At 47.2% G+C, this 18,870-nt stretch overlaps 1 protein-coding gene across 3 annotated transcripts in view; it reads left to right on the top strand.

The window, feature by feature from the left end:
* Positions 1 to 18,870, top strand: part of SVEP1 (sushi, von Willebrand factor type A, EGF and pentraxin domain containing 1) — a 159,184-nt gene that overhangs the window by 63,613 nt on the left and 76,701 nt on the right. For all 3 annotated transcript variants that reach the window (XM_068124490.2, XM_078781927.1, XM_068124500.2), the window contains exon 6: positions 3,644 to 6,660. In XM_068124490.2, coding sequence (XP_067980591.2) covers positions 3,644 to 6,660 — 3,017 coding nt within the window. The remainder of the gene's footprint in view (positions 1 to 3,643; positions 6,661 to 18,870) is intronic.

Raw genomic sequence — 18,870 nt, 5'->3', positions numbered from 1 at the left:
AGGAAGTTGAGAATTAGCTGTGTGTATAGAAGAACATGGGATGGACAGCGATCATGAGACAAGAACAAGAATATCTTGTGACAGAGGCGGTGCCTGAACAAAAGGCAAAGTGGTCTCGCAATGTTCTTCACAGATAAGTAGAGTAGTAGACAATAATATTTAATTATATTTTAACATTTACGAGTCAAACGAATCATTTCTGCTTCATCCTTAGATTAGCTAAAAGTGAGGCAATTACTAGGGAACTTGATTTAAAGTTTTTATGTCAACATGCAAGTAAAACAACTAAAGTAAGCTCATTTATTATCTATTTTGACACTTGTATTTTTTTGCATTAGGGTAGCAGGGTTGCTATTTTTCAGCTACCTCAGGGATGACGTCCCTGCCCTATGCGAGTCCCTGGCTCACCTCGCTCCGGCTGACAGTACCTGGTGTGGACCCCTTGTCCAGGGTAACGGATCCCCACTTCCTTGTGGAGGAAGCCTCTTTAGGCTAAGGCTATGAGAAGGACACTTAGATATCAAACCGCACATGTAGGTCAGCCTGGGCAGCACTACGTCATGAATAAATGTGCCCATGAAAGTCAGGGGTGGCACAAATTTAGGCATCACTGTGCAGCATCTATGCTCAGGAATAGAGAGTGTGAGAGGGATAGCACACACCTGTATCACTTTAATCACTTATCTGTGCAAATTTTTCCCTTCATTGACACCAACTGACTTGCTCATCACCCATTTCTACCTACACAGCCATCGCACAACATACAATGCTCAGTGAACACGCCAATGGAGGAAAGAGATTCGTGGAAAGCGACGACTCACACCATCATTCTGCCACTTACCATCCAGCTAGCTACATCAAAGCAAAATGTTTATAGGGGTCATGTTTTGGTTAAAGATTTGTTCAGTTGCCCTCTCCTTGGTTAAAGTAAGAGTATCAAACTAACATGATTTTACGTACCGGTAATGCTTCTACTGTATTATAAAATGGCAGTATACTTTATTTTGAGCATCTTACTATAATTCACCAAATGTCCGTCTGTCTGTCCGTTCAAAGGTACCGCAAAACGGCTGAACCGATTGCAACGATATTTTGGGTGGGTAATCCTGGGACCCCTGGGAGTAAAATAGGCTACATTGTTTTTCCAATTTTTCAAATTTTCAAATTTTCCAGTTTTTCCAAACACGATGGAATAATATTTACCGATATGAACAGTGATGTGGCTTTTGTTGAAATTCTACGTACCAGGAGAGAGTAGATCGACTCCTGACGAACTCTTCCTATATAAAGGTGCGGTTCCGAAGTAACACGGCAGCGTGTGCAAAGCGACTGAGAAACAGGTGTAGTGGCCGCTTCCGTGTCACAGATTCGGCGCGCACTCTTCACACATAAACGTGCGACTTGGAAAGACATGTAGCGGCCGCTTCCGTTTAGCAGAATTCAATCTTTTTTCAAAATGGGCGCCATGTACTGTTTAGATTTTGATGATTTGCGTGTGATATGATTCAATGGATGTTTATATGAATCGTTTAAAATAAATAAAAAGCCTTCAATTTCTGAAATTTTGCCTTTTCATTTGGGCTTCCTAATTGAAGCCCCGCCCATAGGGCGGGTACCGTTGCTTGTCTAACATAATGCATCAATGCTAATCAGGAAGTAAATCATAAGCAATTGCAACCCAGCTCCCAACCTATCAGATAATTCAAAATAATTAATTGCTTAAAAGAAAAGCAAGCAAAGGCAATGCATCAATGTGGGCGCCATCCCTAGGATGAACTTGCACTGTGTCTCGTGCCATCCCTAGGATAAACTTTGAACTGTGTCCCGTACCGTCCCGAGGATGAGCTTGAACTGTGTCCCGTGCCATCCATAGGATTAACTTGAACTGTATCCCGTGCCATCCCTAGGATTAACTTGAACTGTGTCCCACGCCATCCACAGGATTAACTTGAACTGTGTCCCGTGCCATCCCTAGGATTAACCTGAACTGTGTCCCGTGCCATCCCTACGATGAACTTTGAACTGTGTCCCATCTGCTGGCATTAGTTGGTGGATGTTAAATATCTCATGGTGTACTATACATGAGTCGGTAAATTATCACCGCCACCCTGAACAAATTCCAAATTCCTGTATTCTCAGTCAAGTGTCCTGCATCGGAGTGGCGACCTATCCCGGGATTGTAACCTCAGCCAAGAAACTACTTCTGCCGAACTGCCGATCTGTGTATAATAGCTCCTGGTACATGATGATGATGTAAGAGAATAACCTCACCAATAGTCATATAGAATTCCTTGTTGCTTCCCTGTCTTGGAAGAAGTGGTCCGATGAGATGGCGCAGAGGTAGCGCACTTATCTTTGGTCCGATGAGGTGGCGCAGAGGTAGCGCACTTATCTTTGGCCTGATGAGATGGCGCAGAGGTAGCGCAGTTATCTTTGGTCCGATGAGATGGCGCAGAGGTAGCGCACTTATCTTTGGCCTGATGGGATGGCGCAGAGGTAGCGCACATATCTTAGGCCTGATGAGATGGCGCAGAGGTAGTGCACTTATCTTTGGCCTGATGGGATGGCGCAGAGATAGCACACTTATCTTTGGTCCGATGAGATGGCGCAGAGGTAGCGCACTTATCTTTGGCCTAATGGGATGGCACAGAGATAGCGCACTTATCTTTGGTCCGATGAGATGGCGCAGAGGTAGCGCACTTATCCTTGGTCTGATGCGATGGCACAGAGGTAGCGCACTTATCTTTGGCCTGATGGGATGGCGCAGAGGTAGTGCACTTAGCTTTGGCCTGATGGGATGGCGCAGAGGTAGCACACTAATCTTTGGCCTGTCTACCCTAGGTTTGATTCGCTAGCTGACTATAAACCAGGCAGTGCATTGCATCAGGGTGTGCCATCCCTCATATGAACGTTAAATTGGCTGTTCCATCTGCTAGCATTACCTGGTAGACATTAAAGTTCTCAGGGTGTCTTTTGTTAAGAGTAGGTGAGTTGACCTCGACACCTTAAAGACATTCCAATATTCCTGGCATCTTCTGTCGAATATCAGACCAGTTCGTGAAATATGTGCCAAAAACTTTCCCCAGCTAAAACCCCACTAGATGGTGGGATAATTGGGGATGTTAGTAGTATTTGTAGTAGTAGTCTGCCCTGGATCTAAGGCTCATTTTCCAAGGTACACTGAATCAATCATCCCATTAACGCCGTTAGTTTTCAAATGTAATCAACTTTTTCAATGGTGATTATTAACCCTAATATTGTTATGCTATCCCCTTTAACTTTTTCCGAACATTGTCTTGGGCGTTTATGAGTCCATGATGACAGAACCTAAAAGCGTCGCAATCTCAATGAGTCCTCTCAACAGGGCCGGAAGTCTTGTTTGTTTGATTTTGCACACTTTTTATCTGCTGGGTCTAATCAGTCCTGTAATGTATAAAGCCATGATTATCTTTGACTGTGCTTACTTGGCGCTACCTTAAACATATTGCTAATGCGAGTTCCCTACAAGTGGTGATACAAGATAAGACCTACGCAATGTTTTCAAATTGGAATGCCCTTGTTTCAGCTCTGATACATACAATTACACTGATGTGAATGTGGTCCCTAATGAACATAGTTGTCATGTTGATATTTTGTGTTGCAGATCCCAAATGGGACAGTCTACAAGAGCAAGATCAGTTATTCCTGTGACCAAGGATATCAGCTCCAAGGCAGCCAGAACAGTACTTGTGAGGCAAATAGGCAATGGTCTACAGTGTCACCTGCTTCCTGTTTAAGAGCCAACTGTAGCCCACCGCAGACTCTTAAACATGGTCTCATACGCTTGGTAAATACTTCGAGAGACTTTGGCCTTCATTTAATCCAAAGCAATATTTCATTTTGGAACTTGTTATATTCCAGGCCCGAGAGTGAAGCTTTACCTCCAGGATCTATTTTGAAGTTTACGTGTAATAAAGGGTTTGAACTCGTCGGCACTTCTACCTGGACTTGCACTTCAGAAGGTCGATGGAGCAGCCCCTCCATACCGGTGTGTGAGCCCATACGATGTCCACCACTGCAAGCTCTGAGTGAAGGTGTAGCCTCTGGGAGTTCCTACATCTATGGCAGCTCTGTCATCTTCAGCTGCCACAAAGGGTATCGTCTGATTGGTTCACCTGCCTTGCAGTGCTCATCAAGCGGTCAGTGGAATAGCACTATGCCAACGTGTCAGCCCGTGAGCTGCAATGCTCCACCACAGTTACGTTTTGGGTCATTAATGGGCTCTGATTTTTCGGTTGGTAGCAACATTACCTTTTCGTGCATGCGAGGGTTCTATATGCATGGCGAGCCAAGACTGTTGTGCTTGCCAAGTGGCTTGTGGGATACGAAGTTTCCTGAATGTCTACCGCTGGAGTGTCCACATCCTGAAACAATACCAAATGGGATAGTGGACATACAGGGCTTGACGTACCTGAGTACAGCTGTGTATACATGCAAACCAGGCCATAAAATGGTGGGAGAGCCCTCTGTGCAATGCGATGATAATGGGAAGTGGCTGGGATCAGCTCCAGTCTGCAATCCTGTGCAGTGTCCTGCTGTGCCAGAAGTAAAGAATGGAAAACTGGTGGGAGATGCAAGACATTTTGGTGACGTTGTGACGTTTTCTTGTGACCGTGGCTACAGGCTTCAAGGAAAAAACAAGATTACTTGTCAACCCAGTGGACAATGGACTTCCACTTCACCAGTGTGTGGAACCGTCATGTGTGGAGCTCCTGATCCCATCGATAATGGCTTTGTGGAAGGTAGTGACTACACTTTTGGAAGCTTGATCATTTACAGCTGTTTCCCTGGTTACCGGTTGCTTGGAAATGGCTTACAAACATGTGAAGAAACTGGTTGGAGTGATAGAGAACCTCGTTGCATTCCTGAGGACTGTGGCCTGCCACCACACATAGACTTTGGGAATTACATCAAACTGAATTATCAAAAGAATCACAGGGTAAGTTCAACAGGGAACATTTGGCCACGTGACCAAGCTGCACATTCTCTAGCGTATGTAATGAAAAGTCTCGCGGAGTTTCTAGCAATGCCACAGTTAATTTCGATGTTGGACAAAGATTCTTCTCCGAAACCAAATTTGAATGAACCTAAGACATCGTTACGTGAGCGAAGCAATGATCAAGGCACAGCGAATAGGCATGCCAGAAGCATTCATCAGGACCTGAGCTTACAACAAGAAGTAGAACTACCAATGTCGGAGTTTCTGCATGGAACATTTATCCAGTACAGCTGCATGGCTGGCTATGAGATGGTGGGATCATCAGTGTTAACGTGTCGAGAGGATGGAACTTGGAATGGTAGTGCCCCTCTTTGCCGTCCCAGGCAGTGTGAGTCACCGCAACCCCCAGAGCATGGCATTGTAAAGTTCTCAAGCCACACCTTTGGAGCAATTGCCACATACAGTTGTAAAGTTGGCTACACGTTGATTGGACCTGTCATGAGATTTTGCACATCAGATTCTGAATGGGACACAACAGCCCCATTGTGCAAACGCTTGTCATGCGACATTCCGCATCATATATTCCACGGCATTGTTCATGGTGATGATTTTAGTTTTGACAGTGTTGTAACATACGATTGTAATCCCGGTTATACATTGATTGGCCAACAAAAACGCACCTGCAGTGCAAATGGCACCTGGTCTCAAGAAGAGCCAACTTGCATACCACAGGACTGTGGATTTCCACCATCCTTAACCAATGGTCAGATAATAGGCAGGGACTACACCTTCTTGGGAAAAATAACATACAACTGCAACTTGGGGTTTGTTATCCAAGGAGAGTTTGTCGTCACATGTCTGCAGAATGGAAGATGGAGTGGTGGTGCACCCAAATGCCTCCCGATCCATTGTCCACAACCAAATAACATTGAAAACGGTAGGGTTGAGGGTTCTGTATTTGCGTTCTCACATGCTGTACATTATTACTGCATGGATGGCTACTTGCTTTCTGGACCACGAGTCAGGAAATGCCAGTCAAATGGTGTGTGGAGTGGCAGACCTCCAAAATGTGAGCCAATCTCTTGTGGACCTCCAGCAGACATTGTCCATGGGTTTCTCATCGGCTCCAGTTTCTTGTTCAGAGACAAAGTAGAGTATGTGTGTTTTTCTGGATATAATTTGTTTGGTGGACCTATTCGTAACTGTCTCTCCAATGGCTCATGGAGCGGTGATGTCCCCAGTTGCCAAGCTCTAGAATGTAATAAATTACCGATGCTCAAAAACGGGATGAAGGATGGGGAAAGCGCCAGCTATGGCAGTGTGGTTATATTCAAGTGCCAGGAAGGTTTTGAACTGAAAGGCCCTGCACTCATAGAGTGTGGGATGAATGGCAGATGGAGTGCAGACTTCCCATCCTGTGTTCCAGTCTCCTGTGGACCCCCACTTGCTGCGGCAAACTCGAGTGTCAGCATTGGCAGCTTCTTCTTGGGTGATCAGATCATATATACATGCCACCCTGGTTTTATCATGAATGGGCACGCAAAGCTGACTTGTACAGCCACTGGGAAGTGGCAGCCATTGTTCCCGCAGTGTCATCCCATCAGGTGTGGGGTGCCACCCCCCATTCCCAATACTGTAATGACTGGAGGTGCCTTCACATTCAACAGTCGGGTGTATTACAGGTAGAGTTGATTTGAATTATTACTTTCACAAAAGTTTGTTAACTTCAAGTTTCATTGGTGAAGTGAACAATAATTTTCTGACACTTTAATTATCCTGCTACAAGGGAATTAATAGTAAGGTATGAACTGGTATGAAGACACTGTTCTTTGGTTCATTGATATAATCTTTATTTTCAATAACACTAATGTAACAATCATCCGATTCAAGATAATCCACAAGTCTCCACAATAACACTCGTATGTCTCCATACAAGTGGAGACACCGTGCCACTAAAGCACTCAGCAAGAAATACACTGGTTAGTTTACAATCACATTTTATCATGTACTAGATGGTATTCATAGAATACTTACCCTGCGCAGTCAACTTGCGCCAACTCTTCTGTTTTTGAAGGGTTTTTTTTCTTTGATCCAATATGGCTGCCAGACCATGTGAGCGCTGACATCATAAATTTATATTCTCTAATATAATTGTTGCATAGATCACGTTCAAGAAATGTCAAACTGATCAGACAAAGCGTTGTCCCTGTCAAATTATGACGTCATAATTAAGGTACTAATGTCATCATCATTAACGCCACTAATTCCCCATGAAGAGTTCTTTACAATGAGCCATGTTTCAATTTTTTTCCATGGAATGGTTTCAGAGATATAGAGGTGCAACGTTTTTCGTTTTTTCCAAGATGGCACCTGTGCCAAGTGACCTATGACGTCATAATTATAATTAAAGGAGTCGTTCCTATGGTGAAAATTTTCTGTTCATCAAACTAACAGTTACAGAGAAATATTTTTTTCATACTGATCAGATCAAGCGTTGTACTAGTCGAATTATGACGTCATAATGAAGCCACCGATGACATCGTCATTAACATATCTTATTCCCCATGTTGAGTACTTGACAATGAGCCATGTTTTTTTTTTCCATTGGGCGGTTTCCGAGATATAGAGGAGCAACGTTTTTTGAAGAAGGTGTACGCACCACGTGAATTATGATGTCATACGTACTCGTGAATAAAAAAATAATATGGGTGGAGGCGCTCTATGGTGATAATTTCGTGTCAATCGGACTAACGGTTGCTGAGAAAATGAATTTTTAAAATGTAGACATGCACTACGTACACATGCACACCACCCGCATGTACGCACGCAACCGATCGCTTAACTTTACTTTCCCACTTCACGAGCACTCAAGGCTCACGGAAGGGCAGAGTTATGGAGGTCAAAGCTGATCATTGTGAAAGTCAGTAGGTGGGAAACAGGCAAACATTCGATCTTTTTTTGATCTTTAACCTCGATCTTTTCTACCACCATTAATTTCACCCCAGATCCACTTTCTTGAAGTTCCGACTTCTTTCCTGGAAGTCCTAGCAGTGTCCATGTGTTTTATACCTCTTCCACCCCCCCTCCCCTTCTCCTGCCCCCTCCCTCCAAGCCCTCTCCCTCCCACAGATCTCCCAATGTCCCTGTTCTCTACTGTTGTACTTGTGTGTTTCCCTCTCTCTCCACATCTTGTCTCCCGCTCCCTTTATTATATGTTGTATGTGTCCGTTTGTTTTTTTTGTGATTATTGTTAGTTCTTACACGAGCCTCGATCTTGTATACAAAAAAAAACCAAGAAAAAAACAGAACAAGCAGTTGTGTGATTGAATGAGAAATGAGGGAGGGCCGGGGCCTTCTATGACAGGGCAGTACAAACAGTGAGGCTCCACAGGACAAGAAAGCATGGAAGACTGCACAAGATGGCATCATACTGCCACGTCGTAAACACCCGAAGGAAGTGAGGTGGTGGAAAACAAAAGTCCAAAAAAGCAACATACTCTGTGTCTCAGCCTCATGGTGAGAGAAGCCAAAATAATTTAGAGTTTTGGATTACACAGCTTCCAGGAGAGCTGGGTGTGAAACAGGGGCAACGGCACTTGAGGAAGAACGGTGCTCCATAATGCTGCAGAAAGACTCTGAGTAATTGGGCTTTTCAAGAATGGAATTGGCATGATGGAAGAAGCCATGTGTGCTCCTAGCTCTGGAGGCGAGTGAATGATCAACCGGCAGGGATTTAGAACTTGGACGTAGTGCTGGCAGACAATGCCTCCTCTTTTCAATAATATAGTGTAATGTCTTTAACATCCACAAGTGAGTGCTAGTAAGTGAGATAGCCAGCTTAGAAGATGATGGACTCTATGATGTAACAGTCTGCTTGCAATGTACAAGTAAATGAATCCGATCATGTTGGGAATCGTAAACAAAATGGACAATTCAGAGTGGAGTCTGTCTACGTAGAGAATGCACAGTTGATCATCATTCAAATACAAATTTGATTGGCTAGTTTTATCATTACTGAGGTGTAACTGTGCCACTGATGCAATGCCTCCCCAGATGAGGTCAACAATCCTTTTTTGCCAACTCATGGAGGAGCTAGAACACAGAACGAATCAGGATGGAAAATAGCAAAAGGAACAGCAGAAAGAACGGGGGGAGATGTTTGGGACATATGGACAGCAGGGTTGAGGGACAAAATAGAGGAAGACTTGTAGAAATAAGGGACGTGGGGAAGAATGAGAGCTAGGGGAGGACCAAGATGGACATGGACACAAACTCTCAGGAGTGGAAAACTGGAAACTTGGGAAGAAGTGGAGTTGGAGAGGATTGATGGGGTAAGAAAAGATCATGGTTGCGGTTGGGGTATGACCTGAGATGGTTGTGAACAATTGTCCTGAAGCTCTGGAGAGAAGAATGAGGTTGTAGAGACAGATGAAGTTCATTGCACATGTGGGGACAAAAGAGGAACGAATGAGTGGAGGTGAGCAGTGATTCTAGATTTTGGGGGTTTCACCAGAAGGGGCTTGCTGGCAGACCCTGTGCACACTGCACAAACTTGGGGAAGACAGAACACGGAAAGGGCAGAGTGTGCAAGACCAGCAAAGAGGTGTTGGGAGACAGAGACCACCGACTTGTGTGCGGTGTAAAAGTGATAGGCCCAGAGACTTAGCTTCATCGCAGGAGATTCAAATTACCTTCCATTTGTTTGTCTAGGCCTCTAGGGTGTTGGGAAACAATGGCGTACTCTTTTTGTAAAGATACCGTGGGTGATTTTAAACTACACAAGTGAGTGCTAGCAGATTCTGATGTACCATACTCTTACAGAGCATAGGTGATGCCAGAGTGGTTTCTTGGTAAAGGTTATGCGAGGTGGTTTGCCATCGTCTTCCCAGTAGTAGTTAGGGCAGGACTTCATTTACGATAGCTCATTTACTCTTCGCGAAGGAAACCGTAGGATCATTAATATCCACCAACTAATTCGGACAGATGGGACGACCATTTTGAACGTCCATTCGAGGGACGGCACACACATTGATGATTTACCCTGCCTGTGAACCATCGAGATGACAGGTTGAAGCTGGGTCGGGATTCAAACCCAGGCTAGACAGCTTCAAGGTCATTGTGCATACCTCTGGGCCATCCTATCAGCCTGTGCTTGCCAATAGATGACTTATTATTATTTTATTTTTTATTTTTTTTGTATCCTAAGTCGAGGCTCGTATAAGAATTAACACACATAACATATAATAAAGGGAGTGGAAGACAAGAGGGGGAGGAGAGAGGGAAGCACAACAACAGTATAGAATGGACATCTGGAGATCTGTGGAAGGGAGAGGGCTGGGAGAGGACACTACGGGGATAAACGAGATGGACACGACTAGGACTTTCAGGAAAGAAAACAGAATTTTAAGGTGGTGGATTTGGGGTGTATTTAAAAAGTTTGTAGGAGAAAAATTTGGACTTAATTATGTGTGTGACCTACTCCCGTGTGTGTGTGTGTGTGTGTGTGTGACCCACTCCTCTGTGTGTGTTCGTGTGTGACCCACTCTCCCATGTGTGTGTTTGTGTGTGACCCACTCTCCCATGTGTGTGTGTGACCCACTCCCCCGTGTGTGTGTTTGTGTGTGTGTGAGTGTATGTATAAAGGTGTATATATTTGCATATATATATATATATATATATTGTTACAGATCGCGGTTTAGATGTTATGATGACCGAGCGGTGGTGTATTTAACCGCGACCTAACAGGATCCCTGACTCACCCGATTCACCCAGAACCTTGGCCGTATCGCACCACAGCTGCCCAATAGGGAAAAGACAAAGGCGACGCAATGCAAGAGGAAAAAGGAATAAAACGAGAAGACGTACAGACGAGTAATGGGGTTTATTATTTACACACACAAGCAAAAAGGAGCAATCAAGTTTTATTTACAACACATAAGACGCAGGTGACACAGTGCAAATTTTAGCTTACCTACAGACTTAACTTATTCCCAGGACAGAACAAACAAAACAAACTCACGTATACAAGAAGGATGGAATGGAATGAAGGTGGATGGCTGGAGGGAGAGGGAGGTCCAAGGGGGTCCCGCAGCACAACCGGCGCGTTTAGCAGCCGCCGTTCAGGCCAGGCCCCACGCTGCTGTTTTGGCTGCTGTTTTGGCTGCTGTTTTCGTCGCGTGCTTTGCCAGGCCTTGTCCCACTCGTCTGGTCCAAACCCTCAACTCTTTCTTGTTTCTCTCACTCCTCACCACCGACTCCTCACCGCAACCAACTGACCACCGACTCCTTACCAACGCAACCACTGACCCTCCTCAGGCAACCGACTCAGACCAACTCAGACCAACTCCTTGTGACCAACTCCAGACCTTTCTGTCTTCTGCTCTCCTCTGTAAAAACCCATCTCTCCCTGGACACGCCCTGCCTTGGGTTATATAGGCCCCCGCCCCTCAACCTTTGCGAACCTCCCCGATCGCTCTTCCTCCGTTCTCTCTAGCCAAACCCCTGGCTCATGGTTGGTCGAGTGGGGCTGGCTCACTCCTCCCCTCTATGACGAGGTGGAGACACGCCTTTCTTCCCCAACCCTACCTCGTGGCCAATGGTGGTTGAAGAAAACCGCCCAAAATGCGGAAGGCAATTGGAAGGGAGGTTTTGGGAATGGGAAGGAAAGGGAGATTTTGGGGATGGGAAGGAAAGGGGATCTATTCTCTTTCACTGGTGCAATGGAGTATTTCAATTAATGGAAGACACAGCCTTACACTAATACACATAATAAGGATATAACTGTCAAAAAAAAGATATATCGTGTCCTGCATGTATGTTTTATGGACTAACTACGGGAACGCCCTTTGACCTTTATACAACCACAAACGGAGGGAGGAGGGGTGATATTTTACAACAACCTTTTACAACAACATTTTACCACAACAATAAAATAAAAAAACATTCTCATATCCACAACACTGCACCCTCCTCCCCTTAGGCACGTCCCAGGCCTATAACTTTTACCTTAGTGTGGCACGTAGGTGTAGTTCCCTCTACTTTTAACCTGACCCTGAGTGCGACAGTTTTAAAACATAAATAAATGTGTCCCGCTGCTCCATTGCACCCTGCCTAACAGACTTACGCCCACAGTTAACCGAATTGCGGAATGGTCTTCAAACTATACACTGACGGTGGGAAGCATTATTTACAATGACGCTATTTTTATTTACAAAACTAACCCAGGACCTGTGATTGTTCTTTCTGGGGGGGAGACAGTCTGCTATGCATCGACGCACCATGAACGCACCCAAAAACGCACCAATACACACCCAAGCACCAATCGGTGCAGTCACCATTGTTCATCAGTGTTCCATAAAAATAAAATCAACAACCCCTAACCCTGCAGGTGATCTCTTGCTCTTCGGCTCCCTCTGCTGGTGATTATTATTTGTCTTCCAGATGTTGTCATTTTCATTTTGCTTTGCTTACTGGCGGCCTATTTTCAATAAAGTGTGCCCAATGTGTCCTTTTTATTTGCTTTTATTTATAGCCCACAGGGCCGACTAGTGTGGTTCACCTGTGGGGCATCGGTGCCCTGTGGCCAAGGTCCGCCAGCAAGATTTCGGGCCCTCATGGCCGGTTCCAGCAGAGGGGCCATGCCCCAACCCATGGGGTCCATAAGTGGTGCTCGGCCACAGGCATGTGGTCCATAATGTGGTGCATCGATGCAGACAGCTGGTTCTGGGAATTTCGGGCGCACAATGGCCGACCCACGCACGCTCCCCTCGGCACCCAATGGCGCACAGGTCATGTGGGAGACAAAAGGGGAAAGACAATTGAGCGAGGGGTAAGGTCACAAGGGTACACATCAATAAGGCAATGCAAGGCGAAATGCGTACGGAGGGCGAAGTGAGAAAGCTCGTCCCTACCGTACGTCACCCCCCTGTCACCTACCCTACCCTTGCCCTTACCCCATATGTACAAAAATCTACACATTTACAAATTCGTCACTACTGTCACGTCTTCCCCATATTTCCCCTATACCAAATTCGTCTCCACAATCCCTCTACTTCAAAATTTGCCATCACCAATTCATCATCAATCCTCATAAGGAGGGAGAGATGGAACATCAAAGCACAATGTCACACCCACGTCATGATGCGTCTCACAATCCAAACATTTGCATCAAAAATAATTAAACATGGCATGGTGCGGAGTACCTGTCACCTCAGGTGAGTGGATGCAGATGGTGCGAGGAGACTTCATCCTAACTACTTTCTAAATGACATTAACACACTTTACACTACCCGGGGTCTCTCCCTGCCAATCCATTGGCCAACTTACACTATGGGTTCTAAAAACCAATTCCCATTGACCAAACTGTGGTGCTTTTCAATTTGGGGTCTCACTCCCCCGATTCATCTCCCGGTGCCCTCGCACAATTTCTGGGCTGCGACGTGTAACTCTCCCAGCAGGTCTACCCACCTGCACACCTCCACCACTGTAGTTGCCACCCGAGCTTACCTAGCTCCTCACCCTAACCTATCTAACTGGGGCAGGCCCCTCCTGGCTCTGTCACCCCTCTCGGTGCCCTCTGGCACTGGGCTACCCGGGTCCGTCCTCCGGATCCTCGGGCCCCATCCACTGCTACCGGCTCCCAGAGCCCACCTGCGGCCTCACCTGGCCGACATCCTCACAGTGGTGGAGTGCCCAACCAACTACACACACTAACAGGCTACACGCCCAGCCATTTCCACAACACTAATGCACCCATCCAAATACCATTCTTTCACCTCGCACCACAGATGCCAATATCCAACCACAATTTACCTGTACCCTCTACCTAACACTTACACTACCCGCCCCGGGTATCCGTGATGGGGGTCCACTCTTCCCCCATTCACACCTTCGCACCATCCACTCCACTCCACAATTTCCACCATACTCACTCCACGACCATCCATTCCAATACTCCATACCATTTATTCCATACACCTGTCTTTCATTCACCTGTCGTTGCACACCTGTGCAATCCTACCTGGTGCCACCTGCACCCTCCTCCTCTTCCTGGACCATTTGGTCAACACAACACGCAATCACCACTACTCCCTCATACACTGCTCCACACACCTGTTCAGTTGCACACCTGTGCAATCACACCTGTTCCATTCTCACCTGTTCAATCCTCACACACACGGCATCATCTCAGCTAACTACTCCCCTCTGAAACTTGCGCTTCCCAGTCGTCCCTTTAAACTATTGCGCTCCCACGTCATTATAATCCACACTAATCTACCTGCGTCCCCACTACAGGTATCAGTCACTAACTAATCTTAACGTTACCTAATGTCATCTTCGCTAGATCCCTACAATTATCCAAGCCCTCCCTGGCTCGGTTGTCATAGCCACCCCATAAACTATTGCGCATTTGCCCCCACTTGTGAGGGATGGTGGATTTGCCATCCCACCACATCGGGGGTCTCTCTATCAATTTTGCTCGTCCAAATTCCAACCAATTCAAAAATTTTCCATTTACTGCCAATTCTACCCATACCGTCATCAAATTTTGCTTTTTTCTAATTTCGGGGCCAAAACACTATCCTCATCACCCGTCTACTTATTACATCCTCTCGGTGCGCCAATTCACGTCTACAGCCCGGCTTCGTACAGCCGAGCAATGAACGCGGATTCTTTTGTGCCGGCGGCTGGATGCGTCCCGCATTCGGGGCAGGGGCGGGGGCTTACCCGGGCCGAGATCCCACGCACCACCTCGGCGTGGAGCCATCCAATGTCCCGATCTCGACCTGCCGGCACGTCTCAATAGAAAGTGGTCGCCATGACGACCCTTCCTATCGGGCGGCCCGCTCCGCCTAGTGGAGCCCGGACGCGGCCGTTCCAAGCGAGGCCCAGCGTGGATCGCGCACGGCGGTCCTTTCGAACCCGCCGTGGCTCGGATCCCCGCTGGTTCTCGCGGCACGCGAAGCTGCCCGACGCGCACCGAGGGCCCGATTCGGCTATACGTCGTTCTAACCTTTAAACCGGTTACCGTCGATGCTTCACCTGGACGCTTACATGCATACGCTACCCCTTTCGTGCTCATACATGCAGCCGTTTCCATGCTCTTGGTCGTACCTTCTCTAACACACCTCGGTACACTCATTCCGCTCACCGACTTGGTCACACACCTGACCACCGAACACCTTGGCACACATTCGTCGCTCGCACACCTCACCAACACACCTCTTCGCGCCCCTTTCTCGGTCACCTCCTTTGTGACAATCACAGGTGTGCTCTCACCCGCACACCCAACCACGTGCCTCACTACCAATTCCAGCGTGCATTCCCACTCACGCTCTACCATTCCAGGTGTGCATCCTTCCATTCCAGGTGTACATCCTCGCTCACCTGCCACAACCAACTCACGCTCCGTTTCACTCTCACTACTCTCACCTCCACTCTTGGTCGCGCACTCACCCTTTCTCTCGACAGCGCACTCTTTCCTCATGCACCTGTCCGTTACACACCTTTCTCGCACACTCTTCCGCACATTGTCCCGTTACACCCTCTGTAACACTCACCACAGGCATGCATTCTCCCTTACTCTTGACAGCATGCGCTTTCCCCATGCACCCGTCCGTTACACACCTTTCTCGCGCATCCTCTTGCGCACACTTTTTCGTTACTTCCTCCATAACACTCACCACACCACGCTTCCCTGTGCCCCCTCGCACACGCGCTTCGACCAACTCACTCTTGACGGCACACTCACTCCTCGGCGTGCACTTTTTCCTCACACACCCCATGGTCGGACATTCTCGCACACCTCTTTTTTCGCACACCTGACCTGTCGCACACTTCACCAACGGCCTCTCACGAACACCCGGATCCAAACCAATCCCCAAGCCGACTGAAGCTTTCCTCACATCATATACATTGCCACTCACCTCCGTACCTCGTCTCCGCACCTCCTTTGCCACCTGCAAACTCTTTATTCGGTCAGTGAGCATCACATCATGAGTTGAGCACCGACCTTGCACATATTCCATCACCTCCTCCTGGATTTCTCTTTTAGTTTCTGTTCGTCCCTTCTTAATTTCACTCACCTCTTCTTCCACTTCCTCTAATTTTTGTTTAACCTCTTTTATTTCTCGGTGCGTCTCCTCAAGTTCGTCCTCTAAGGCTACCGTGACCGTCTCTATGTGCATCCTCACCTGCCGGTCCTTTGTCTCCATTATCTCTGTCACCTCGTCCACCCTCATTGTCAGTTCCTCACGTACCATCTGACATTGCCTCTGCGTCGCTATTAATTCGTTTTTAATTTCTTTTTGTGTCGCCTTTAACCCTCCTAGTACCGCAGTGTTCTTTTGAACTTGCTCCACTAGTTCTTTTTGTCCCTCCGTCAGCTGTTCCACCTCCTCCGTCAGAACTTCTATTCCCCCTTGTAACTTTGCCGTATTATTTCTCCCCTCTTTCTCCATACGCTTCTCACCTCGCTTTACCTCCTCGCGTAGCCCTGAAACCTCCTCACTCACACCTCGTCGTATCTCCTCCATCTCCCTTGTAGATGCCACCCTCATCTGTTCCAATTCATCCCTCTGAGCATCCAGTTTACTTTCTAACCCGATTTGCACCTCCTCTATCTGGTTCCCCATTCGTTTGATTTCCCGGGCAGATTGTTCCCCTATTTCCCGCAATTTGTCCTCCATCCTATTTTCTAACCCCATTAACCCATTTTTCACCTCTTTTATCCCGTTGTCTATCCCCTCAAAATTATTGTCTAACTTCTCACCGGTACCCCTCGCTTCGTCCCTCATTACCCCCATTTGGTTTCCCATTACCCCCATTTGGTTTCCCATTCGCTCACTATCAGCCCTCATTCCCACAATTTGGTTTCCCAACCGCTCACCCTGAGCATCCATTTTTGCCATCATTTGAATCATAAAGACTCGCATGTACTCTGGCATCTCTGGCTCGGCTGCCGCGACCATGGGCGTGGCTAAATTTGGTGCCGCTGTAACCACGTGCGCGAGAGCGCCATTTTGTGCACCTGATACCCCCTCAACCACACCTTCTTTACTCTCCTCCACCCTTTCCTCCACATACATTTCCCCGAGGTCCTGGGTCGATTCTACCCCGTCTATCTCTCCCACCGGCATCCCGTCGCCTTGACCAGCCATGGCGCTATTTCAAAATTCGGGTTTTTCTTTAAAAAAAAAACAAATTTCGGCAGCTCGTAATTTTGACCAAATTTTGTCTAGATGTTTTTAAAAAAATTTGGTTCGGGCCCCGAATTCCACTCCCAGACACCAATTGTTACAGATCGCGGTTTAGATGTTATGATGACCGAGCGGTGGTGTATTTAACCGCGACCTAACAGGATCCCTGACTCACCCGATTCACCCAGAACCTTGGCCGTATCGCACCACAGCTGCCCAATAGGGAAAAGACAAAGGCGACGCAATGCAAGAGGAAAAAGGAATAAAACGAGAAGACGTACAGACGAGTAATGGGGTTTATTATTTACACACACAAGCAAAAAGGAGCAATCAAGTTTTATTTACAACACATAAGACGCAGGTGACACAGTGCAAATTTTTAGCTTACCTACAGACTTAACTTATTCCCAGGACAGAACAAACAAAACAAACTCACGTATACAAGAAGGATGGAATGGAATGAAGGTGGATGGCTGGAGGGAGAGGGAGGTCCAAGGGGGTCCCGCAGCACAACCGGCGCGTTTAGCAGCCGCCGTTCAGGCCAGGCCCCACGCTGCTGTTTTGGCTGCTGTTTTCGTCGCGTGCTTTGCCAGGCCTTGTCCCACTCGTCTGGTCCAAACCCTCAACTCTTTCTTGTTTCTCTCACTCCTCACCACCGACTCCTCACCGCAACCAACTGACCACCGACTCCTTACCAACGCAACCACTGACCCTCCTCAGGCAACCGACTCAGACCAACTCAGACCAACTCCTTGTGACCAACTCCAGACCTTTCTGTCTTCTGCTCTCCTCTGTAAAAACGCATCTCTCCCTGGACACGCCCTGCCTTGGGTTATATAGGCCCCCGCCCCTCAACCTTTGCGAACCTCCCCGATCGCTCTTCCTCCGCCCTCTCTAGCCAAACCCCTGGCTCATGGTTGGTCGAGTGGGGCTGGCTCACTCCTCCCCTCTATGACGAGGTGGAGACATGCCTTTCTTCCCCAACCCTACCTCGTGGCCAATGGTGGTTGAAGAAAACCGCCCAAAATGCGGAAGGCAATTGGAAGGGAGGTTTTGGGAATGGGAAGGAAAGGGAGATTTTGGGGATGGGAAGGAAAGGGGATCTATTCTCTTTCACTGGTGCAATGGAGTATTTCAATTAATGGAAGACACAGTCTTACACTAATACACATAATAAGGATATAACTGTCAAAAAAAAGATATATCGTGTCCTGCATGTATGTTTTATGGACTAACTACGGGAACGCCCTTTGACCTTTATACAACCACAAACGGAGGGAGGAGGGGTGATATTTTACAACAACCTTTTACAACATTTTACCACAACAATAAAATAAAAAAACATTCTCATATCCACAACAATATATATATATATGTGTGTGTGTGTGTGTGTGTGTGTGTGTGTGTGTGTGTGTGTATGTGTGTGTGTGTGTGTGTGTAAGCGACTCCTCCCCCACTCCCCCCCCCTCCCCCATGTGTGTGTGTGTGTGTGATCGCCACCCCTCCCCCTGTGTGTGTGTGTGACCCACTCCCGTGTGTGTGTGTGTGTGTGTGTGTATGTGTGTGTGACCCACTCTCCCGTGTGTGTGTGACCCACTCTCCCGTGTGTGTGTGTGTGTTTGCGTGTGTCCCACTACCCCGTGTGTGTGTGTGTGTGTGTGTGTGTGTGTGTGTGTGTGTGTGTGTGTGTGTGTG

Source organism: Myxine glutinosa, chromosome 1 (assembly GCF_964187855.1).
Source record: "Myxine glutinosa chromosome 1, kmMyxGlut1.1, whole genome shotgun sequence".
Taxonomy (NCBI): domain Eukaryota; kingdom Metazoa; phylum Chordata; class Myxini; order Myxiniformes; family Myxinidae; genus Myxine; species Myxine glutinosa.
The sequence above is the reverse complement of the archived record's forward strand: the minus strand, read 5'-3'. Positions and strand labels throughout refer to the sequence as shown.